The 27,999-nt window shown below is 25.1% G+C and overlaps 1 protein-coding gene across 1 annotated transcript in view; it reads right to left on the bottom strand.

Moving 5' to 3' along the window:
• Nucleotides 1–2,367: 2,367 nt before the first annotated feature.
• LOC109600975 (mucin-2) overlaps nucleotides 2,368–27,999 on the bottom strand; it is a 32,890-nt gene continuing 7,258 nt past the window's right edge. Inside the window, exons 2-3 of the mRNA XM_020017170.2 lie at nucleotides 4,098–4,362; nucleotides 2,368–4,042 (exon numbers count right to left, since the gene is read on the bottom strand). Coding sequence (XP_019872729.2) covers nucleotides 3,072–4,042; nucleotides 4,098–4,362 — 1,236 coding nt within the window. The 3' untranslated portion in view covers nucleotides 2,368–3,071. The remainder of the gene's footprint in view (nucleotides 4,043–4,097; nucleotides 4,363–27,999) is intronic.

Genomic DNA, 27,999 nt, shown 5'->3' on the forward strand with positions numbered 1-27,999 from the left:
AAATACATTTTTTAATTAAAAACTGTTTCCTTTAATTGCAATTCGATAATATTACTGTCGTTTTACGATTTCCAGCAAGTGCGTCTAATTACATGTTTCTGTAGTTCTAAATATGTTCGATTTTAATTAAAAACTGCTACCGGTCTCTTTTATCATTAAAACATACCGGTTTCAATGTTTTAGTAAATTATTGTACTTATTTCGCCTATACTATGGATTATACACTAAAATTTAATTAATTAATACCACTTACATTTTAATTCTTTCACCCTTCATGTTGATAATGATTGTGACATCTGTTGATTGTGCACAGTACTTCTTTCAACTTCTGTGAGCGAATCCTTTTGTAAGTAAAATGTTTTTTATTTAATTTGATACAGAGAAGAATACATTTTTTAATTAAAAATTGTCTCCTTTAATTACAATTTAATAATATCACTGACATTTTACGATTTCCACCTAGTGCGTCTAATTATATATTTCTATAATTTTAAATATGTTCGATTTTAATTAAAAACTGCCACCGGTCTCTTTTATCATTAAAACATACAGGTTTCAATGTTTTATTAAATTATTATACTTATTTCGCCTAGAATATGGATCATACACTAAAATTTAATTAATTAATATCACTTACATTTTAATTCTTTCATCCTCCATGTTGTTAATGATGGTGACATCTGTTGCCTGCGCACAGTACTTCTTTCGACTTCTGTGAGTGAATCCTTTTGTAAGTAAAATGTTTTTATTTAATTTGATACAGACAAGAATACATTTTTTAATTAAAAACTGTCTCCTTTAATTACAATTTGATAATATTACTGCCGTTTTACGATTTCCAGCAAGTGCGTTTAATTATATGTTTCTATAATTCAAAATATGTTTGATTATAATCAAAAACTGCTACCGGTCTCTTTTATCATTAAAACATAGCGGTTTCAATGTTTTATTAAATTATTGTACTTATTTCGCATATACTATGGATCATAAAATTTAATTAATTAATATCACTTACATTTTAATTCTTTTACCCTCCATGTTGATAGTGATAGTGACGACATCTGTTGATTGAGCACAACACTTCTTTGGATTTCTAGTAAGCGAATCCTTTTCTAAGTAAAATGTTCTTATTTAATCTGATACTGTGAAAAAATAAATGACCAATAATTGTTAATTTATGTTTTAACTACGAACAGTCAAAAAGAGGAAATAAACATTCTTTCACTTCATAATAAGTATAACCTCTTGTCTTGGGCATCATGTCAACAATACGCAACCAAGAGTACATATAATAAATATATACAGTGTGGTCCATTTGTAAACCCGTAAAACATGATATTTTTGTCCGATTTAGAGAACTATTTTTTCAGTTAAATGCATGAAAATATGTACTTATAGACAAGATGTCACGTTTTTTGACACAAAAATAAAGCATACTAGTTTTAGTAGTAGAATAAACTGTTAAAAATAGTACAAATTATTTTACATTTTAAGAATAATGGAAACAAATAATATATCCAAATATATTCTTAATTCTTTTCGAAAAATTTAGTAGGTTATATCTTTGAATTGTTCCACTATAGGTTGCCTTCATCAATAGTTACAGTTCCATTTAATCAAATTGATATTCTATTATAAACATTGTAACTTGTCGATGTGCTAAAAGCCATTTTAATTTCATCCATTTGTATCTGATTAAAACCATTAACTGATACAGTGTTGTGAAATAGTGAGAATTTCTTGGTTGATCTAAGATATCTATAATATTAAATAAATGAAAATCTTTTGTTGTATTTTTATTACCACATCAAAAATCTACATGTACTCGAAATTTGGGTGTTCCTATTGAATTATTCGTCTTTGAAACTTAATAAAATCTAATAATGATATATTATAGTATATTATTATTCCAATATTTTTGAATAATTTGTTATATTTTTGACATTTCAGGAGGTGCTTTTGCTAGAATTTTTTTACCTAAAAAATGTTGGTTCAAAAGACGTAACATTTTGTCTATAAGTACTTATAGACAAAATGTTACGTCGTTAAATTTTTTGACCCGCAATTGTTACGTATACCTGGGTTTTATGGCCTACATTTTTTTGGGGTTCTGGGCGGGGCTTAGCGAGAGAGGGTCGCAAAGGATTTTGTTTGGAAAGTGGTAATGCCATTCTGCAACCGACTGTACATGCTTTACAATTGAAAAAAAATTAAAATTGGACAAACAATACAAATTATATGATGGTGTCCCTTTTTCAATTGAACTACCCTGTATATTTTCTTAAAATTTAAATATTCTTTACCTCCAAAGTGATTAATAAATAATTTAAAAATATACTTCCTATTCCATTTTTAAAATAAATAAAACTCAGTCAATAGGTTTATTGTTTCTTAATAATAAATTGGCTACAAGAGGACTGCAAGACTTATAAGTGTATAGTGCAATAATATAAAGAATACTTTAAAAATATATTTGCATTGGTCAATAAATTAATTACACTAAAATATAATTATAAATAGATGTACACATTTAAAAACTATCAGGCATTGGAACTAGAGTTTAAAACTTCAAACGAATTGAAACATTTGAATTATAAACTGTGATTCACAAGCCTTATTGGAACCCATGGCACCATCGAGATTATATTACAATCTTAATAATAAACTTATACTACAGTAAGTAATAAATTAATCTAATGTTACATCACAATTTTTCACACTTATTATTTAAAAACCGACAGTGTCTCGTGTCTTAAATCTGGCAGTGCTTCATTACTACTTAAATTAATTTAGTTAAATACACAACCATTTCGCAATGCTCTAGTTTAGTTCAGGACACGTTAAAATGATATGTGTAACGAAAAAAGAAACAGTACAACTGGTTATCTTTATGAAAATATGAAATGACAAATAATTTAAAGCATTCCAGCAATTACATCGAGTTAAACACTCTCATATTCTTCCTACAACTCATTATCAAAATAAAACTAAACCGAAGCATTGAATTTCGTACACTTATCTAGTTTTTGGAGGATTGGCAAGACTAAAAACTTGACTAAAAACCACCCGTTCTAGTATGGCCTCGGATCGTATGGCGTGGCATCGAAGCCGACGTATCTGTTGTTCTTCCTGTGCTGGAAACCCGTGCCAGGAGCCGTGTTGTAATAAATAACCCTCCTGATGCCGAACGGGTCGATGTATCCGAAGCTGCCGTCACGTCTGTCACCAGAAGTCTGTTCTTCGTGGTACGCTCTGGGAATGTAATACCTGAAGCCGTCGTTCGTGACAGAGACACCATCGTACTCGGGGTACTGCGGGTCGTAGCCGTTGCCCAGGCGCCCGTTGTACGTGTGTCCGTTCTTGGCAATCGGATACGTCGGCCCGTTCTGGAAGACGTACGAGTTGTCTTGGTGGCTTACATAGGGGTTGAAATCGATGGAGTTTTGGTTTTGGATGTTGTAGATTGGGGAATCTGAGGGAGGGATGTACTGCACACTGGCTGGGCTTAAGGTTGAAGGATAGTACGTTTCGGTTACTGAGTTGTTGGCGATGGGAGAGATGTACTGGGGTGTTTCCGTGGGGACGCCTTCGGTGGTGGAAGCAATGGCGTTCTGGGTTATTTCTACATAGCCTGGTGTGCTGCTCGGGTAAAGAGGTGTGGAGGAAGGAGCGGCATTCGGGGAAATCTCCACGTCGTAAGGCGAGGGTATTGGGGAAATTGTGGTGCTTTGAACTGCTGGTAAATAGGACGTTTGGACAAATGGAGTGTCCGCAGGTTTATAACCCAGGGGACTTTCCGTGGTGGTTGATATAACTGGCGGTAAATATTGTTCGGTTGTGGTGGATGGTATGACGGATGGAAGGTAAGTGGAGGAGGGTACTGTTGGAGGTGCATAAGTTGAAGGTATGTCGGTGATGACTGGTCGTTTCTGAGGTATGTCGGTGATAACCGGACGTCGTGTTCCTTGGCGAACCAAAGTACCGGCGGACGCCGGGTACTTTTTGACTGATTTAACGGCTTCTCCCACAGGAACTCCTCGTCCTAAAATAATAAAAATTACATTCACGTAGCTATAATTATATAAAATTTGTCCTACCAACGAAAACATTTTTGGATTTGAGTATCCTGTAACCCGCATTATCGGCAATATAGTCCCTTTGTCTCAGGAAGCCGTTGTCGTCGATCCATGCGTAGGTACCAATGACGGTACCATCTTCGAGTCGTTTTTCTTTGCGGTATTGGCCGCTATCGGTTTGGTATCGAAAATACCGTTCTGGACCCTCGTCTGTTTGTATGTGGTATTGGCTGGGCGACGTCTGCCATCCATTCGTTACTTTCGAACATGATATTGAATATACCACCTAAAATCATTAAAGAATAATTGAACCACTTTGTAATGTACTTAAAAACTTCAAAAATACGTTATTTTTGAAATTATTAAAGATAGTTTCAAGTTTCTTTGTTAATAAGTATGATGTATAGTTGTGGAAAAATGTATGGAATATTTTTATAAATTGAAATTTTATCTCCTGGAGTTTTTCTTATCTGTTGTAATAGTGTTAAACAAATTCACTAATTTGTATTTACCGTTTGGTATATGAGTATTGTCGTTCATCGTTCAGGTCTTTTTATTGGATTTTTTTTTTGACTTGTGAATGTGGACGTATGGAATATTATTTTATCAAGTTTTCGAGGAAGAAATCCAATGCCAAACACACATCTAAAATTATTAAAGAATGGTTTCTAGTGAAAAACTTAACTGTGAACGATGGACGTGTCAGTCCCCCGATCTAAATCCTCTTGAGCACCTTTGAGAGGTATTAGACCGCTGCATCCGAACAAAAAATATCAAAACAAACAAGAACTTCTTCAAACCTGACAGGAGCAGTGACAACAAATTCCTGTTGACACATTGCGGAGACTGGTGGATTTTATGACTAAAATAAGCCCAGTAAAGGTAGAAGCCAATGTTATTGTTAATTATTAAAATATTCCATTCTTTTTTCCAGAACAAATTGATTTTTTATTAAAAAAAAACTGCAAAACTAATAAATTGTAATTAATAGTCTGATCTTGCAGTAAATTAGATTTGTTCAGAACTATTTTTATAAGAATAGAAAATATGTTTAACATATTTATTTACTTCAATAAATAAAAGTGTGTTATTTAAATATTTGTTTTAAATGATATTATATTTATTCCTTATAATAGTAATTATTTTTATAAGAATAGAAAATATGCTTAACATATTTTAAACATTCAAAATTGGGACCACAAAATATTTAAATATATGAGTTATTGTTATTTTTTATGAATATCATTAAGATATTCCATACTTTTTTCCAGAACAAATTGATTTTTTATTTAAAAAAATGCAAAAACCTGCGAATATAATAATTAGTGATTATTGGTCTGATCTTGCAGTAAATTAGATATGTTCAGATTTACAACGGATTAGGAGAAATATAACATTTGTAAAAAGTAATTAAATATTCCAGACTTTTTTCTATCATTATATATCTAAACGTGTGTTATATGTAAACGTATTCTTAGTTGCATAATAATCAAAGTTAAATACTTTAATATATTAAAATAATAAAACAGTAATTATTATTACTAACATTTATTTACTTCAATAAACAAAAATATGTTTATTAAATATTTGTTTTAAATGATTTTTTATTTAATTCCTCTTATAGTATCTACTTTTATAAGAATAGAAAATATATTTAACACATTTTAAACTTTCAAAGTTGGAACCACAAAATATTTGAGTCATTGTTAATTTTTTATGAATATCAATAAGATATTCCATATTTTTTTCCAGAATAAATTGATTTTTTATTTAAAAAAGCAAAAACCTGTAAATATAATAATTTGTGATTAATGGTCTGATCTTATAGTAAATTCAGGTTTACAACAGTTTAGGAGAAATATTAAGTAACATTTGTAAAAAGTAATTAAATATTTCAGACATTTTTCCACCACTATATATCTAAACGTGTGTTATATGTAAACGTATTCTTAGTTGCATAATAATCAAAGTTAAATTCTTAACTATATAGTTAATATTAAAATAATAAAATAGTATTAATTATTAAACATATATTTACTTTAATAAATAAAAGTGTATCCATTAAATATTTGTTATAAATCATATTATATTTATTAACTATTTTTATAAGAATAGAAAATATGTTTAACACATTTTAAACGTTCAAAGTTGGGACCAATTAAAAAAATCATTTACGAATTTTTAAAGTAGTAATATACAAACTATTACATAAAAATAATAAAATTCTAAAAAAATTAAATGAAAAGAATTTTATTAAATCTTGTCTTTTTTTCTCTAATTATATTATTAAACTCGTGGGCAAACTGTTTCTTTTTTAAAAATTTAATGCGTTTTTGGAGCCACCCTAATATCTCTATCAATCGTTTTCTCTTGTAATTATCATTATTATCACCTTTATTATTCAAATCGTCACTTGCTGAGTAATAAAAGTGTGATCGCAATAAACAAACATCCAGGCCATTTATGTTTACAATAGAAAATAATACTGGACAAGGTCAAGATTAGATATTGTATTTCTGTTGACATTGACTTCAACTTATAATCACCCCGATCACATATTACGACCTCAGTAGGGTAAACAAATGTTCCATTAAGAATTCTTGTCATTAACAATGAGAGTACAGTGGATTTAGTTTTTTGGAAATACACATGATTCACCTCAACTCACCGAAAGTGGTTTAGGTGTTAATTGTGGCCAATTTGTAGGAATATTTAAAGAAACACTGATTGGAACAACAACACGTAATGGTGTGCTTATTAAAATTGCTAATTGACATATTGAGCAACCACATTGTTTATCCAGACAATCATTTATGACACGTGGGCTAAACTATTTTATAAAGGATGCACCGGTTAATTAAACGGTAACAAAAACCTCATGAATTACAAAATGAGTTAGAAATCCTGCAAAAAACATTTAACCTACTTAAAACGAAAAAATTGGCAACTGTCCCAATATAATCTGACATAATGCGTTACTCAGTGTTTGCGTTGGAAGGATCCTGCGTGGGTACTTGTTACAAAATTCCTTTGGACAAATATGGAACACGAACAAGGCAGGAAAAATTAAGAAATATTATTAATCTTAATAAAAATCCAATGTTGCAAAACGACAATTGGGACCATTGTGCAAATTGTTGTAATAATATTTTCGGCCAACTATAACTTTATTCATGTGTGATTGATACGTAATTATTCGCACAAGAGGAAACCTTACGAAACGTTACGACTAGACGATGCTGGTTGTTTATTTATTCCATTTTAGACGCTTTGTTGCTATTACCAAGGTCAATATCTTCATCACTTTCTCCTGCGTTTAGTGAGGATGCTTGACCGACACAAATAATGCCGCAAATTTTGCACAAACTCAACAATACGTAACAACAATCAATTAATTATAATTAAATAAGTAAATTCAAATTAACTGTTAATTAAGTTGTGTAAATATTATAACATTAACATCATTTGTTACACTTACTTTTAATGTAATAATAGATTTTTTATTTATATTATGTTTGTTTTTTAGTGAAAGTTTATTTCACCATTTAATAATTTAATACCTTTATTTCAGACAATTGAAATATTTATTAAGAACAGATTTGTTTCAGTCGGTTAATCCACTAAAAACTTTTAGAATGGTACTTGTTATACTTAATTAAAGGCAAAATTAAACTGCCTGTGGATAAGTTAGATTCAATTCGTTATGAAAGTGAATGCTGAAATAATATAGGACATATCAACTATCCATTAATCAACAACGGTGACATAATTAAAATCACTTCCTTCCGTACACTTTTCCTGCTTAAAAGAATTAAATTCAGTACCGTTATGTAAGTTGGCGAATATTCATTGGTCAGTACGTTGGACTGAAATATTTAATTTGCATCCGTGAAAAGGTCAATATTGGTTAAGGAATTAGTCACTGGGATTTTATTACACTAAAGATTCACAAGAAATTGAGTTAGTACCAAAGAAATGAGTAAAATTTAAAATATTTATAAATAAAACATAAATCTTAATCACGTATTTCTCTGTAACTTTGGGGCACCAATATAAAATACCACGAGTGTTTGAAAGACAGTCAAAATGTCATTGACACCTGTTGGTAATTAAAATAAGATATTTCAATCGTTTTCTATGACATTTTAAAACCCGAATATGGATGAAATCGATATTAGTTCACGGGAGAGAAATATTGTCCGAGCCACGAATAAGGAAAGTCAAGTTCTGCGAGACAAAAATGGATTGACCATAAACACTTTTACTTCGTATATAGTCTAACGGTCGCAACTGGTCCGAAATGTATCGGAGAAAGCCAAACTGCACCTTAGTCACCGACGAGGAACTTGACCATCATCACGTTGGCTTACGTGCAAATATTTTTTTGCTACGCCCCCTGAGGTTTATCCAAATGTTTGTTAATTTGTAAATTAACGAACTTTTTTATCTAATTAAAAAATGTATAAATAAAATTTTATCAAACGATAGTTTTAATTTTTAATTTTAAGGTTTTGTATCATTTCTTATATATTAAATTTAAATTATTTATACGGGGTATCCCAGAAAGGTCTGTACAAAATTTTACTACCAAATCTGGAGGTGAAAATAAATTGATCGATCATAAGAAAATTAAACTCACCATCATTTCCACATCTTGCTTTAAAATATTAAATAATTGATTTTAGCGTTTAAAATAATTAATATTGAACTAAGGTGAGAAGGCATTTCTATAGTAGTGGTCATAATTTTAGAAACTTATTAAAATATATTAAAAAATGAGCTGTTCAACCAAGAAAAATTGATTATTTATTAGTTAACTAATGTCTATTTAATGAAATATTATTATTTTAATAAACCAGTTTAAAATAATTCTCAAACGCAAAAAGTTTGTTCCGTTTTGTAGATGAATTCACTGATTTACAACAGTTGTTTAGAAATTAATTAGGTTTTGTTTAGTATCATTTCTAAACTTTTTACATTAATCATCTCTTTATAGATTGTTGATCTACAAAGTGAATTAATTATTAATTCGGTTGAAATTTATTATAACAGCTTCGTAAAAAGAATATATAACCAGTAACTGTTTTGTATAAATTTTTTATTAATTGACTGTGTTATATTTTTATTTATTATTTAGGATATTATCAACTAAGCAAATAAATTATTTGTCGTCAAAAACCTTGTAAATATTTATACAATTAACGGCATTAGAAACCTATAGGAAATGCATACCTAATGTCATAGAAACTAAATGCACCCCATTTTAACGGAAATCACTCTTAACATTTTGTTTTTAACTAATGGATTCATTTTGTACAAGGAAGATATTTTTTTTAATCTCATTATTACTGTAAGTAAAATGTTATATTTTAATCACACTTAGCTTACATACAAAAAAGTCATTAAATCATTAGAAGTATTTTTAGCTTGTCTTTTGAACTTAAAGATTTAAAAAATGTTGGATCTAATAATATATCTATCTATACACCTATAATTTTTAGACATTTTAATTTAAAACAGTAAAAATATACAGAACATGTTGAAAATTGATAAAATTCATTGATTTCATAGAAAATGTAATGTTTTCAACTTTCATTATAAAAAAAATGATTTAACTGAATTTGCTTCATTTTAAAATTTGATATATTAATCAATTAATTATATACAATTAATTAATATTAAAAAAAATTAAAACAGTAAATAAAATAGTAAAAATATAAAGGACACGTTGAAAATTGTTAAAATTCATTGATTTCATAGAAAATGTAATGTTTTCAACTTTCATTATAAAAAAATGATTTAACTGAATTTGCTTCATTTTAAAATTTGATATATTAATCAATTAATTATATACAATTAATTAATATTAAAAAAAAATTAAAACAGTAAATAAAATAGTAAAAATATAAAGGACACGTTGAAAATTGTTAAAATTCATTGATTTCATAGAAAATGTAATGTTTTAAACTTTCATTAGAAAAAAAAATGATTTAACTGAATTTGCTTTATTTGAAATTTGTTATATTAAACAATTAATTATATATAATTAATTAATATTTAAAAAAAAACAGTAAATAAAATAGTAAAAATATAAAAGACATGTTGAAAATTGATAAAATTCATCGATTTCATAGGAAATGTAATGTTTTAAACATTCATTAAAAAAATGATTTAACTGAATTTGCTTTATTTTGAAATTTTGATATATTAAACAATTAATTATATACAATTAATTAATATTGAAAAAAATTTAAAACAGAAAATAAAATAGTAAAAATATAAAGGACACGTTGAAAATTGTTAAAATTCATTGATTTCATAGAAAATGTAATGTTTTCAACTTTCATTATAAAAAAAAATGATTTAACTGAATTTGCTTCATTTTAAAATTTGATATATTAATCAATTAATTATATACAATTAATTAATATTAAAAAAAAATTAAAACAGTAAATAAAATAGTAAAAATATAAAGGACACGTTGAAAATTGTTAAAATTCATTGATTTCATAGAAAATGTAATGTTTTCAACTTTCATTATAAAAAAATGATTTAACTGAATTTGCTTCATTTTAAAATTTGATATATTAAACAATTAATTATATACAATTAATTAATATTAAAAAAAATTAAAACAGTAAATAAAATAGTAAAAATATAAAGGACACGTTGAAAATTGATAAAATTCATCGATTTCAAAGGAAATGTAATGTTTTAAACATTCATTAAAAATTGATTTAACTGAATTTGCTTTATTTTGAAATTTTGATATATTAAACAATTAATTATATACAATTAATTAATATTGAAAAAAATTTAAAACAGAAAATAAAATAGTAAAAATATAAAGGACACGTTGAAAATTGTTAAAATTCATTGATTTCATAGAAAATGTAATGTTTTCAACTTTCATTATATAAAAAAAAATGATTTAACTGAATTTGCTTCATTTTAAAATTAGATATATTAAACAATTAATTATATACAATTAATTAATATTAAAAAAAAATTAAAACAGTAAATAAAATAGTAAAAATATAAAAGGACATGTTGAAAATTGTTAAAATTCATTGATTTCATAGAAAATGTAATGTTTTCAACTTTCATTATAAAAAAATGATTTAACTGAATTTGCTTCATTTTAAAATTTGATATATTAAACAATTAATTATATACAATTAATTAATATTAAAAAAAATTAAAACAGTAAATAAAATAGTAAAAATATAAAGGACACGTTGAAAATTGATAAAATTCATCGATTTCAAAGGAAATGTAATGTTTTAAACATTCATTAAAAATTGATTTAACTGAATTTGCTTTATTTTGAAATTTTGATATATTAAACAATTAATTATATACAATTAATTAATATTGAAAAAAATTTAAAACAGAAAATAAAATAGTATAAATATAAAGGACACGTTGAAAATTGTTAAAATTCATTGATTTCATAAAAAATGTAATGTTTTCAACTTTCATTATATAAAAAAAAATGATTTAACTGAATTTGCTTCATTTTAAAATTAGATATATTAAACAATTAATTATATACAATTAATTAATATTAAAAAAAAATTAAAACAGTAAATAAAATAGTAAAAATATAAAAGGACATGTTGAAAATTGATAAAATTCATCGATTTCATAGGAAATGTAATGTTTTAAACTTTCATTAAAAAATGATTTAACTGAATTTGCTTTATTTTGAAATTTTGATATATTAAACAATTAATTATATACAATTAATTAATATTAAAAAAAAAATAAAATAGTAAATAAAATAGTAAAAATATAAAGGACACGTTAAAAATTGTTAAAATTCATTGATTTCATAGTAAATGTAATGTTTTCAACTTTCATTATAAAAAAATGATTTAACTGAATTTGCTTCATTTTAAAATTTGATATATTAAACAATTAATTATATACAATTAATTAATATTAAAAAAAAATAAAACAGTAAATAAAATAGTAAAAATATAAAGGACATGTTGAAAATTGATAAAATTCATCGATTTCATAGGAAATGTAATGTTTTAAACTTTCATTAAAAAAATGATTTAACTGAATTTGCTTTATTTTAAAATTTGATATTAATATTAAACAATTAATTACATAAAATTAATTAATATTAAAAAATTAATATAATAAAATTATAATTTATTATGTTCACAAAGTTGTGAATGAATTTGTGAGTTAATTAATATTTTTAATATCATTAAACAATACATTTCTTCAAAAATATTATTTTTTTATTTAATAATTTTAAAATTTGCTTCTGATTTAGAAAAATACCAGTTAATTTTTAATACTTTTACTGCAGTAAATGTAAGATATTTTAAAATATTGAATCAATACTTTGATGGAATATAAAAAACTATAATTTATACCTCGTATTTTAATTTATCGTATTTATGTCCAGCCGAATTAAAAAAAAAATATATGTGACAATTTACAGAATAAGATTATAGTAGATTTTATAATACTTTATAAAACAACAACAATAAATTAATTTTATTTTAACAGTTTACATTAAATAAAAAAGTTATGGCTAAAATATGAATATTTTAATAATAAGTTGATATTATAATTGTGACCACTATATTTATTTTCACCTCGACAATTTACAAATTTTTCGAGGACACCCTGTATAAAAACATTTGAAACGAACTGATGAATATTTTGAGTTTCTATTACAGTAAATAATTATTTTAAATAATTTAATATTGTATATGATTTTAAGTTACATTAATTAAGTGAATATTTTAAAGTAAAACTTAAAAATGATATATATTTAATTAAAGTTTTTGATAGAGTTTATCTAAACAAAACAAAAATCTTTTTATTCTTAATTAAATTCGAATTTTGAAAAGACATAATTAATAATAATTAAAAACGGAACACCCTGTATAAAAACATCTGAAATGAACTGATGAATATTTTGAGATTTCTGTTATAATAAACAATTATTTTAAGTAATTTAATTTTGTATATGATTTCAACTTACATTATTATGTAAATATATTAATAGTAATTAATTGGTCAAGTTTAACTAAATAAAATAAAAATCTTTTTATTCATAATTAATTTAATTACATATAACTAGATTCGAATTTTGAAAAGGCTTATATATATAAAACATTATTAATATTCTGCACAAACATAAACCACTTCCAAAATCTAATTCACATTCAAACACGAACATAATACATAATTTATTGTAGTGAAAATGTAGAAGCAAAAGTTTACTTTCGTTGAAAATGCTAATGCGTATTTAATATTGTAATCATAGCAAATTAAAAACATTATTAATAACTTTCAGCACAGTCAAGTTTATTTAGTTTTGACCGGTGGGAAGTTTCAAAACAATTAACAGCGATGAAAATTCTTGTTACTTAAGTAACTGTAACCATATTTAAGCGATTTATCTTAAATGCTTTTTTGGCCAAAAACAAAATCGAATGCACAAGTTTACCTTGTAACAATGCAACGTGTGTATTACCACAAAATTCGAACGTTAAACGTAAATACCAACCAGTTTCTTTTACTTGTATTTAGGTAAAGGCTTTTTTATATTTGTCTACAATTGGACATAACAATTGCTGAAAAGGAAAGTGAAAAATTCTTAGACATATTGCGACAATTCTAAAGATCCCTTTAGTTGAAAGTGCCAAATGTCAATCCGCATGTGTTACATATTCCGGTCGTAAAATAAAACAATAAACTTTCATATGTGAAATATTTATTTGTTTCCGTCCATTAATTATTAAAAATTGCACAACCCAGTGGTTGGAAATAAATTATAGACACCATCAATCATTCAAACGATAACGAGCTAAAAATTGATCTTTTTATGGAAAACTTTCCCATCGTTTATAATTTTGCTGTTTTAAACTGATGTCAAAAAATGTACAATAAACATCATTCAGAAGTGTAATTGTTTCATTGTTACACTTTGCAATATTTAATGTTCTATTGTTGTCAATTATTAAGAGCGAGGAGCATTTAAAAGAAAGTTTTTCTGGTCGGAGGCACGTAATGTCTCTTATGTACATTGTCACGTTCATCTCCTCCTGAATAATGCATTTGCAATAAATAATAATTTAACGATATTTTATAATTGATCCACTTTACTCGGTACATAAATCATAATTCTATGGGGCAACATGCGGAGCACTTAAAATAAAACGCAACGAAACTGGAGATTTATTAATTGTAACGCCTGTTTTATTATTCATGTTATAGTAATTAATTATAAACGTGCGTAAATTAAAGCGATACGTTTTCATTCATTCAAACTGGATCGCATTGAGTTTGCTCCTTGACCTGGCCTTACTATCGATTGATTGATAATAAATCTGAAAAATACCAATCACATCCTCGGGCAATACCTGAATTACCAGTAATCAAATTGGTTCACTTGCTTTTATAACCCCGTGTATATTATGCAATAATTTTGCCGATTAAATTTGCAAAGTTTCTATTTATAATACTGATACAACACCACGAAAATATGTTGTTGGACTCGGTTATTATTTAAATTCGGTATACCAATTTCATAATTTGTTCGATGCGGAATTGATTAGAATATTAAAATTTCGATTGTTTTTGAATAACGCCTTGATTTAACTTTAGTATTATTTTTAAACATTGACATTTATAATTTAAATGTGCGTATTTTTTAATACGGACGTATGTCCTTTGAATTTATACAAATATATACATGAATTATTAAATTTTATTCAGTAACATTAATATTATAATAAATAATAATCAAAATATAAAGAAAATATAAATAAAACATTTTATGATCACTTATAAGTAAAAGGTTACATATTACTTTTTACTGTCTAGTTTTCTTTTCAATAAGTCTTCATTATTTTAATTCTGCAGAATTAAATTATTAAATAAACTCATATTAACATTTAAATTTTATGGTATTGTTTTCGACGTTTTCAATTAATATAAATAATCCTAAATTACGTAATTTAAATGTATTAATTTTTAATGGGTACAAACGTATTATTAAACATGATTTAACAAACATAATCAATTATTGTTTAATAACCTTGATTGAGAAGTAATTTCTATCCCAATAAACTACACTTTCCAAATCGTGCACCACAAATTGTAATTGTTCTCTTTTTTTTTTTTTTAAATGTGCCGAAATTACTTAATATTAACATATTGTCCTGAAAGAATAAATAGCTTTAGTCACTGAATAAATTGTTAGAAAAACTTTACACACGTTATTGAAGCTGAATGTGATACATTTATTTTGTATATTATTATTCAGAAGAAATAAAAAGTCTTGGAAGCTTTTTACAAATTATTAAAACTCAGTGTGAAAATTCACTATAATTTTAATAACAATATTAACATAATAATAATTGTGGGTGTTTGTAAAAAATATCCTATAATAATAAACAGCTTTAGTCACTAAGCAAATTGTTAGAAAAGCTTCACACAGATTATCAAAGCTTAATGTGAGAATTTATTACATTTCTAGTATTTTTGTATATTTATAAAAATTGTCCTAGATGAATAAACAGTCAGACACTAAGCAAATTGTTAGTAAAACTTTTTAGAAATTACCAAAGCCTTAGTGTGAGAATTCATCAAAATTTTTATAAGAATATTAACATAATGATAATTGTGGATATTTATAAAAATAGGAATAAACATTCTTAGATACTAAACAAATTAATTTAAAAGCTTTATACAAATTATCAAAGCTCAGTGAGAATTCACTATATTTTTGATATGAATATTAACATAAAGATAATTGTGGATATTTATAAAATTTTGTTCTAAAAGAATAAAGTTTTACTCACTAAACCAATTGTTAGAAAAGCTTCAGACTGATTATCAAAGATTAATGTGAAATTTTTTTTATATTTATAGTAACTTTGTATATTTATAAAAAATATATTAGAGGAATAAACAGTCTTAGACACTAAGCAAGTTGTTAGAAAAGATTTTTACAAATTATTGGAGTTCTCTGGAAGTATTCACCATATTTTTAATAAGAATATTAACATAATGATAATTGTAGATATTTATATAAATTGTCCTAAAAAATGAATCGCTTTAGTCACTAGGCAAATTATTAAAAAAGCATCACAAAGATTATCAAAACTTAATGTCAGAATTTATTATATTTCTAATAATTTTGAATATTTATAAAAAATGTCCTAAAAGAATAGACAGTCTAAGAGACTAAGCAAATTGTTAGAAAAGCTTTTGCTTATCAAAGCTCTGTGTGAGAATTCACTATATTTTTGATATGAATATTAACATAAAGATAATTGTGGATATTTATAAAAATTTGTTCCAAAAGAATAAAGTCTTATTCACTAAGCCAATTGTTAGAGAAGCTTCATACAAATTATCAAAGCTTAATGTGAAAATTTATTATATGTATAGTAACTTGTTAGAAAAGTTTTCACAAATTATCAGAGCTCTCTGTGAGTATTAATCATATTTTTAATAAGAATATGAACATAATGACAATTGTGGATATTTATAAAAATTGTCCTAAAAGAATGAACAACTTTAGTCACTAAGTAAATTGTTAGAAAAGCTTCACACAAATTATCAAAGCTTAATGTGAAAATTTATTATATGTATAGTAACTTTGTATATTTATAAAAGTTATCTTAGAGGAACAGTTGTTAGAAAAGTTTTCACATATTATCAGATTTTTTTGTGAGTATTTTTTATATGAACGATATTTTTAATAAGAATGACATTATTAATGACAATTGTGGATATTTATAAAAATTGTTCTAAAAGAATGAAAGCTTCAGTCATTAAGCAAATTGTTAGAAAAGCTTCATACAGATTATTAAAACTTAATGTGAGAATTTATTATATTTCTAGTAATTTTGAATGTTTATAAAAAATGTCCTAAACGAATAGACAGTCTAAGACACTAAGCAAATTGTTAGAAAAGCTTTTTACAAATTATCAAAGGTCAGTGTGAGAATTCACTATATTTTTGATAAGAGTATTAATATAAAGATAATTGTAGACATTTATAAAAATTTGTCCTAAAAGAATAAAGTCTTACTCACTAAGCCAATTGTTAGAAAAGCTTTACACACATTATCAAAGCTTAATGTGAAAATTTATTATATGTATAGTAACTTTGTATATTTATAAAAATTATCTTAGAGGAATAATCAGTCTAAAACACTAAGCAAATTGTTAGAAAAGTTTTCACAAATTATCAGAGCTCTCTGTGAGTATTCACCATATTTTTAATAAGAATATTAACTTAATGACAATTGTGCATATTTATACAAAGTATCCTAAAAGAATGAACAGCTTTAGTGACTAAGCAAATTGTTAGAAAAGCTTCACACAGATTATCAATACTTAATTTATTGTATTTCTAGTAATTTTGAATATTTATAAAACATGTCCTAAAGGAATAGACAGTCTAAGACACTAAGCAAATTGTAAAAATAGATGTTCACAAATTATCAAAGCTCAGTGTGAGAATTCACTACATTTTTAATATGAATATTAACATAAAGTTATTCTGAATATTTATAAATATTTTTCTAAAAAAATAAAGTCTTACCCACTAAGTCAATTGTTAGAAAAGCTTCACACAGATTATCAAAGTTTAATGTGAAAATTTATTATATTTATAGTAACTTTGTATATTTATAAAAATTATCTTAGAGGAATAATCAGTCTAAGACACTAAGCAACTTGTTACAAAAGCTTTTTACAAATCACATATAGCTCTCTGTGAGTATTCACCGAATTTTTAATAAGAATATTAACATAATAACAATTGTATGTTTGTAAAAATGATTTATTAGCATTAATTAAGAAATAATTTCAATCTCACTGAACTGTACTTTCCAAATCGTGTATTATAAATTCTATCATATATTATAAAATATGCCGAAACTGGTTAATAATAAAAATATTGTCCGTTTATTTTTATGAATGAGTCATTTGAATAAAAGTTCGCTTTTTAACCTTTTACAGACGTAAATTATTAATGTAAATTATCAACATTTAACTGCAGGCATTGTCTGCATCGATTATTCCACTTAACCATATTAAATTCAAATAAAAAACCAACATGCGGTGTCTTGAATGTAACTTTAAACTAATCGAATCGTTCGGTGGCTTATTGTAAGTCAATACGATTACATAAAACCGGTGATAAAGATCGTTTACTTGTCTCAGCTCAACCTACTTTTCCCTTTCGACACGAACGAAGTAAAAAAAAAGAAATAGAAGCGGAGAAATATTTGGAACAATACCAGCCGGCCAGTCGGATCGGTTTAGCATAATGAGCTGTTTAAATTGTTTTACGGGCGGTTAGGCGTACCGAATAAGTAATTGCTGATTTCAGATGCGTTTGGTTCACTTTGCACAAGTCCGATTGTCGATCGTATTGCTTTATTTACGATCACGCTTCGGAATGAGAATGTATCCCAGTTTTTTGTAATTATACAGATGTAATAACTAGATTTGAATCTCGATTATGATTTACAAGGTTCCTCGAAGATGCATAATAAATTATTATTTAGTTACTTGTTTAATAAATAGCCTATTAAACCTTGAGCAATTACTCTGTGTGCAGTGATTCCGGTTTAAGATCATTTAACGAAAAATATATTATAAAGTTTGTACAAAAAAATGTTAACCATATTGATAATTGTGTAAATCTATTAAATTTATTTTAGAAAAATATACTGCTTTAGATACTTTTAACCTACTTGTTAAATATGCTTAGATGCTAAGCTAATTGTAAAATATGCTTAGTATCTAAAATTTATCAAATCCAATACAATTACCCTAGAAATGGTCTTAGGTACTCAGCTTATAGAAGCTTAGGAAAGCTTTACTCGAATTCTTAAAGCTTAATATGAGAATAAAAATACAGTCTTAGATACTAACCTAATGGTTAAAAAAGCTTAATACAGATTGTCAAAGCTGAGAATTTACTATATTTTTTATAAAAAGATTAACAATAACGACGATTTTGTAAATTTATAAAAAATAAACAGTCTTAGATACTAAGCTAATTGTTAGAAAAGCTTTATACAGATGGTCAAAGGTTAATGCGAGAATTTATTATATTTCTAATAAACAGATTAACAATAATGACAATATTGTATATTTTTAAAAATTACTCAAGATAAATACCCAGTTTTAGATACTAAGCTAATTGTCAGGAAAGATTTACACACATTTTCAAAGCTAAATGAGAGAATGTATTATATTTCTAATAAAAAAATTAACATTAATTACAATTTTGTGTATTTATAAAAATTACCGAAGAAAAATATACAGACTTAGATACTAGGTTAATTATTAGAAAAGCTTTACACATATTGTCAAAGCTTAATATGAGATGTTATATATTTCTAATAAATTGATCAACAATAATGACAATTTTGTATATTTATAAAAAATATCCAAGACAAATAAGTAATCTTAGATACTAAGCTAATGGTTAAAAAAGCTTTACGCAGACTGTTAAAGTTTAATGTGAGAATTTACTACATTCATAATAAAAATATTAACAATATTGACAATTTTGTATATTTATGAATACGACCCAAGAAAAATAAACAGTTTTAGATACTAAGCTAATTGTTAGAAAAGCTTTATACAGATGGTTAAAGGTTAATGTGAGAATTTACTATATTTCTAATAAAAAGATTAACAATAATGGCAATGTTGTATATTTTTAAAAATTACTCAAGATAAATACCCAGTTTTAAATACTAAACTAATTGTCAGGAAAGCTTTACACATATTTTCAAAGCTTAATGAGAGAATGTATATATTTCTAATAAAAAAATTAACATTAATTATAATTTTGTGTATTTATAAAAATTGCCGAAGAAAAGTTACAGACTTAGATACTAAGCTAATTATTAGAAAAGCTTTACACATATTGTCAAAGCTTAATATGAGAATTTATATATTTCTAATAAATAGATCAACAATAATGACAATTTTATATATTTATAAAAATTACCCAAGACAAATAAGTAATCTTAGATACTAAGCTAATGGTTAAAAAAGCTTTACGCAGATTATTTAAGCTTAATGTGAGAATTTACTACATTCATAATAAAAATATTAACAATATTAACAATTTTGTATATTTATAAATGCGACCCAAGAAAAATAAACAGTCTTAGATACTAAGCTAATTGTTAGAAAAGCTTTACACTATTTGTCAAAGTTTTACGTGAGAATTTATTATATTTGTAATAAATAAATTAACAAAATGTCATTTTATATATTTGTAAAGATTACCCAAAACAAATAAGTAGTCTTAGATACTAAGCTAATGGTTAAAAAGCTTTACACAGATTGTAAAAGATTAACAATAGTAACAATTTTGTATATTTTTAAAAATTACTTAAGATAAATAAACAGTTTTAAATACTAAGCTAATTGTCAGAAAAGCTTTACACACATTCTCAAAGCTTAATATGAGGATATATTATATTTCTAATAAAAAGATTAACATTAATTACAATTTTGTGTATTTATAAAAATTGCCGAAGAAAAATATACAGACTTAGATACTAAGCTAATTATTAGACAAGCTTTACACATATTGTCAAAGCTTAATATGAGAATTTATATATTTCTAATAAATAGATCAACAATAATGACAATTTTGTATATTTATAAAAATTACCCAAGACAAATAAGTAATCTTAGATACTAAGCTAATGGTTAAAAAAGCTTTACGCAGATTATTTAAGCTTAATGTGAGAATTTACTACATTCATAATAAAAATATTAACAATATTAACAATTTTGTATATTTATAAATGCGACCCAAGAAAAATAAACAGTCTTAGATACTAAGCTAATTGTTAGAAAAGCTTTACACTATTTGTCAAAGTTTAACGTGAGAATTTATTATATTTCTAATAAATAGATTAACAAAATGTCATTTTATATATTTGTAAAGATTACCCAAAACAAATAAGTAGTCTCAGATACTAAGCTAATGGTTAAAAAGCTTTACACAGATTGTAAAAGATTAACAATAGTAACAATTTTGTATATTTTTAAAAATTACTTAAGATAAATAAACAGTTTTAAATACTAAGCTAATTGTCAGAAAAGCTTTACACACATTTTCAAAGCTTAATGAGAGGATATATTATATTTCTAATAAAAAGATTAACATTAATTACAATTTTGTGTATTTATAAAAATTGCCGAAGAAAAATATACAGACTTAGATACTAAGCTAATTATTAGACAAGCTTTACACATATTGTCAAAGCTTAATATGAGAATTTATATATTTCTAATAAATAGATCAACAATAATGACAATTTTGTATATTTATAAAAATTACCCAAGACAAATAAGTAATCTTAGATACTAAGCTAATGGTTAAAAAAGCTTTACGCAGATTATTTAAGCTTAATGTGAGAATTTACTACATTCATAATAAAAATATTAACAATATTAACAATTTTGTATATTTATAAATGCGATCCAAGAAAAATAAACAGTCTTAGATACTAAGTTAATTGTTAGAAAAGCTTTACACTATTTGTCAAAGTTTAACGTGAGAATTTATTATATTTCTAATAAATAGATTAACAAAATGTCATTTTATATATTTGTAAAGATTACCCAAAACAAATAAGTAGTCTTAGATACTAAGCTAATGGTTAAAAAGCTTTACACAGATTGTAAAAGATTAACAATAGTAACAATTTTGTATATTTTTAAAAATTACTTAAGATAAATAAACAGTTTTAAATACTAAGCTAATTGTCAGAAAAGCTTTACCCACATTCTCAAAGCTTAATGTGAGGATATATTATATTTCTAATAAAAAGATTAACATTAATTACAATTTTGTGTATTTATAAAAATTGCCGAAGAAAAATATACAGTCTTAGATACTAAGCTAATTGTTAGAAAAGCTTTACACAGATTATCAAATCGTAACGTGAGAATTTATTATATTTCTAATAAATAGAATAACAATAATGTCATTTTGTATATTTATAAAAATTATCCAAGACAAATAAGTAGTATTAGATACTAAGCTAATGGTTAAAAAAGATTTACAAATACTCTCAAAGCTTAATGTGAGAATTTATTCTGTAAATGTTGTTTTAGAAGAGTAGAAAGAATACATAAACAAAAAACCTTCGACACTAAGAAAATAATAAGAAAAGTTTTTACACATATTATTAAACCTATATACTAGAATTTATTTTCTAAGGTGCATATTGTATACGACTGTATACATATTTATAAATGTTAAAGAAATGTGTTAAGTAAATCGCCACTCTCTACCAAATAAATTTCAAAAACAATAGTACAAATCGAGAAGCAAATTTCTCAACAGAGTCGAGATTATCTAACGACATTGAATGTTACACGAGCAGTTGTAACATTATTCAACGACCGATTGATATTAAGTATGACCATTTATCCGTTCCAGTTTTCTGCAAGCCGCAACGAAAGTAAAGTCATGTCTTTAAATAGAGAACCGAAACGGAATGAGTGCGGTAAAAGTGTGTGTGGATTACGAACCGATCGCGAAACTGAGCGTACATTTTAATTAGTAGAAGGACACGCCCGGCTATTTACTTTTTTATCATTCGCACTTTGTGTGAGTGTGTGAGTGTGTTACTTTTCTTCCAGTTAGTTCCGGGTTGGGTAACAAAAACTGCACTCTCACATGCACGGGCAATAATCGTAATCATAATCGTTATTGATTGTTTTATAACGTGAAGGCAATCGAGGAGAAAAGTTCAAAAACTATAAAATTCAGTAACGCTCTTGGAATGTGACTTATTAACAATGGTGCAGATTTAATTACGGTTATTTACTTGACCTTGTGTGTGTGTTTTATTGCTAAAGATTCGTGATACAATTATAACACTGTAGTAAACTATTCCATTCATCTCAGACTGAAATTACGATCGAGATGAACTTCGAATTAAAATCTGGGTCAATACCACAACAATAAGGAACAACCATTTAATTTTAGAACGTTCCGATCAAAACAATGATCTTTAAAATATTCATGTGAGAAAATATATACATTTTCAGATAACTTCATAAATTTGAATGTTGTAAACTTTTGACAGGGTAATCTGACAAAATTCAATGCTAAATTAAATGCAAATATCTTGTTTATTATTATTCATCATGCTAAATATTTTGACATTGTAGATTTTTCATGGGGTTCATTATTAATGTGTAAGATTAACACGAAATCACATTAAGATAATTTGAATTTTACACCTGTTCGTTGATATTTACTTAGGAAAATAGCCTATTGTTGTTAATTATTGTTTAAAAGTAGAAAACTATTAAGCAAATTTGAAATTTTACACTTGTTTTAGTGAATATTTATTTATTTCAAACATTAATAACACATTTAAAGAAAATATATTTTATAACAAGGACTAAATTATTAAAATGGATGAGATTATGTCAAAGGCAATAATGTCATGTGTTAGTAGTGGTCAGATAAATAGCTAGTTTGGATAGATTGGAAGAGATTTTCAAAGCTTAATGTGACTATATTATACTATATTTCTCATACAAATAATGACAATATTTTATATATTTATAAAACATTAGAAAAATGAGTAATAAAAATATTAATAATAATAATAATAATAATAATTTTGTATATTTATAAAAATTACCCAAGAAGAATAAACAGTCTTAGATACTAAGCTAGCTGTTAGAAAAGCTTTTCACAAATTATTTAAGCTTAATGTGGGTAATTACTGTAATCTAATAACAATATTAACAATAATAATAATTTTGTACTTTTATAAAAAATACCCAAAAAGAATAAACAGTCTTGGATACTAAGCTATCTGATAGAAAAGCTTTACATAAATTTTTTAAAGCTTAATGTGGATATTTACTATATATCTAATAAAATATTAAGAATAATAATAATAATTTTTGTATATTTATAAAAATTACCCAAGAAGAATAAACAGTCTTGGATACTAAGCTAGCTAGTATAAAAGCTTTAGACAAACTGTTAAAGCTTAATGTGGACAATCTTAGATACTAAGCTATCTGACAGAAAAGCTTTACACAGATTTCCAAAGCATAATGTGGGAATTTACTATATTTTTAACAAAAAGATTAACAATAATTACAATTCTGTATATATATATATATATATATATATATATATATATATATATATATATAAATATATATAATTGTTAGAAAAGCTGAATGTGAGAATTTACTTTATTTCTAATAAAAAGATTAAGAATAATGGCAAGCTTGTGTTTTAGATACTAAGCTATTTGTTAGAAAACCTTGATCCAGATTGTCAAAGCGTAATGTGAGAATTTACTATATTTTTAATAAAAACATTAACACTTATTACAATGTTATATATTTATAAAAATTAAAGAAGAAAAATAAACAGTTTTAGATATTAAGCTAATGGTTAGAAAAGCTTTACACAGATTGTCAAAGCTTAATATTGGAATTTACTATATTTCTAATAAAAAATAACAATAATTACAATTTTGTATATTTATACGAATTGCCTAAGAAAAATAAACAGTCTTAGATACTAAGCTATTTGCAAATTTTTAAGGCTTAATTTGGATATTTACAATATATTTAATAAAAATATTAAGAATAATAATAATGTTTGTATATTTATAAAAATTATACAAGAAAAATAAACTGTCTTAGATACTAAGCTAGTTAGTATAAGAGCTTTAGACAAATTTTTAAAACCTAATGTGGGAAGTTACAATATATCTAATAAAAATATTAATAATAATAATAATAATTTTGTGTATTTATAAAAATTACTCAAGAAGAATAAACAGTCTTAGATACTAAGCTATCTGATAGAAAAGCTTTAGACACATTTTTAAAGCTTAATGTGGTTATTTACTATATATCCAATAAAAATATTAACAATAATAATAATTTTGTGTATTTATAAAAATTACCCAAGAAGAATAAACAGTCTTAAATACTAAGCTAGCTAGTATAAAAGCTTTAGATAAACTGTTAAAGCTTAATGTGGGAATTTACTATATATCTAATAATAATATTAACAAAAATAATAATTTTGTTTATTTATAAAAATTACTCAAGAAGAATAAACAATGTTAGATACTAAACTATTTGATAGAAAAGCTTTACACAAATTGTTGAAGCTTAATTTGGGAATTTAGACACATTTTTAAACCTTAATGTGGATATTTATTATATATCTAATAAAAATTATAACAATAATAATAATTTTTGTTTATTTATAAAAATTATCCAAGAAGAATAAACAATCTTCGATACTAAGCTAGCTAGTATAGAAGCTTTACACCAATTGTTAAAGTTTAATGTGGGAAGTTACTATATATTTAATAAAAATATTTATAATAATAATAATTTTGTGTATCTATAAAATTACTCAAGATGAATAAACAAGCTAGCTGGTAGAAAAGCTTTACACAAATTGTTGAAGCTTAATTTGGGAATTTATTATATACTTAATATTAACAATATAATAATTTTGTATATTTATAAAAATTAGATAGAAGATAGAATAAATAGTCTCAAATATTAAGCTAGCTCATAGAAAGTAATATTTATAATATTTTAATATATACAATTAAAAAATTTAATGCACATTCTAAAAATTTAAAATTTCTTTTTTTTTTGAATAAAAATAAAATATATTAAAATTAATTTGTCTTAATTTGCTAATTATCCCCATGCCTATTAAATATAAAAAACTAATTCAGTAAGTTAACACCCATTTTTTGAACACAAAGACTATAAATCCTTCAGATCTGAAGAATGTGAACGTGCAGAAAAGTTACATTTCAAGTGCAAATTTTGCTCATTAGATCACGATTTCGTAATTCTACACAAAGGTTATGTAAATTATTTTTTAAATATCAAAATCAAGTAATTGTTAATTAATACTTTTGACGCGTGTTAAAATTAAAAACAACTTAGGTCATGTTTTTTCCATTCTGATGTTTCTTATTAATATACAACGAGGAAACTGATTTATAATTATACGAAAAGTGCATTTGGTATTCTTGTCTGGTGTGTTACTCGTAATTCTTTTTGAAAAGTTTTAAATAAAGTCACAAATCAAAAAATTCTATCAGCACGTAAAAGTAAATAATTGCCTTATTGTGTTGTATGCATTAACTTTATTATACACTTTCGATTTCTCAGAAACTGGTCACGCCCAAATCAAATGCCATGAGATAATTGTATTGATGAACCTTTGGGTTAGTTTTGACTCGAAACTAATCGAGTTTCTGGATTATAATTTAAAATTTGTAGTTAAATCCACACCGGGCAAAGAAAACATTCAAGTTGCCCAATTTTTATTATGTAAATTGTCAAAAAATATTCATCATCCGGTGAGATGATTGCAAAATAAATGAACCGGGAAAGTTTGAAAGTACGAAGCATCCATTTTCGGCAATAATCTTTTACGATTTACATCACGTATTCACGGATAGAAAATATAATATATGCAAACGCACTTCCAGACCACAATACGGTGGCACTTGCACATAAAACCATGGGAACAATTATTATTTTCACTTTCACTTTTTCCTAAAAACAAAACGAATTCGATATTTTCATGAATGCGATTGCGCAAGATGCCGGATGTTAAGCCAATTAATCGTGGTTAATTGTGTTAATTAATAGGAAGCTGTCGGAAATTAGCAGTAAAACATAATAGTCCACGATTACATCCATCAATCATGCTCAAGATCCACCTTGGTACAAAAAGATTAGTGCAGTAATTGATGGTAATAAAACCATTCGTCTTGAACCCGATAATAATATTTATCAAACTTGAACTTGAACTTAATCGTTTCCCAAATAAAGATCCAACCAATTATGGAGGCAGAAAGGATCAAATTTAGATAAGGATTTATTTGAAATGTGGGCATCAATTACTCTTCGTAATTGCTTACATACTTTGAATAAAGAGTGGGCACATATTCTATTATTTTAGCATGTCAAGGAATGATAAAAATGAACGAAACAACACAATATTCATTTACTATTACCGCAATAGATAACAATGGTTGGATTATTTTGCAATTTGCTATAATTACTACTATGTCATTTCTAAGTCAAAGTACATGTAAGGTCGAATTGAAACAGCTTAACACCTTTAATTGTAATGATTTTGTTGTGTAATGGAATCTGGTTTGTACTTATTTTATGTCATTCGTTTTATATTACTTAATTATTTTTCTTGAGCAATATTTATTAAAAACCTGTATATCTAATTGGTTTTATAACTTTGAATAAGGTTAAATAATAATTAATTTTAATCCTTTGATATAGGATTTTAATACGACTTAAGCTGCTTTAGATATAATGTAAATGTGTTACATTTAAAAATGTCTATGAATTGTGAATTGATTGAAAGTTTTATCTGAATTAAAAATTAAGTTGTATTTCAGAGATTATAAAAAGCATTTACGTTCTACTTTTATTACAAAAAATTAAAAAATATATTGATTGATATTGATTGTAACAGTTAATAATTATTATTATATATATTTTTTTGGTTATTTTTTTTTGATAGAATTATAAATACCTCTTTGGAAAATACTTTTTAGAATATTTAATAATTTTAAAAATTATATCCAATTAAAACTTTTAATTAATTTAATTTAACAAACACATTTTAAATAATTTCTATAAAATCTTAAAATTATTTAAAAAAAATAAATTAGTGCTAAAGAAAAAAAAACATATAAACAAGCAGAGTTTAAGGTATTTTTAATTGATATTAAATTTTTTGTAATCAATTTCTAAAAAACATATTTTGTTCTCAGAAAATATTTGACTTATTTATTATTAAAAATTACATTTGTCAAATTGTCAACAATGATTT

The sequence above is a fragment of the Aethina tumida genome, chromosome 4 (genome assembly GCF_024364675.1).
Source record: "Aethina tumida isolate Nest 87 chromosome 4, icAetTumi1.1, whole genome shotgun sequence".
Taxonomy (NCBI): Eukaryota; Metazoa; Arthropoda; class Insecta; order Coleoptera; family Nitidulidae; genus Aethina; species Aethina tumida.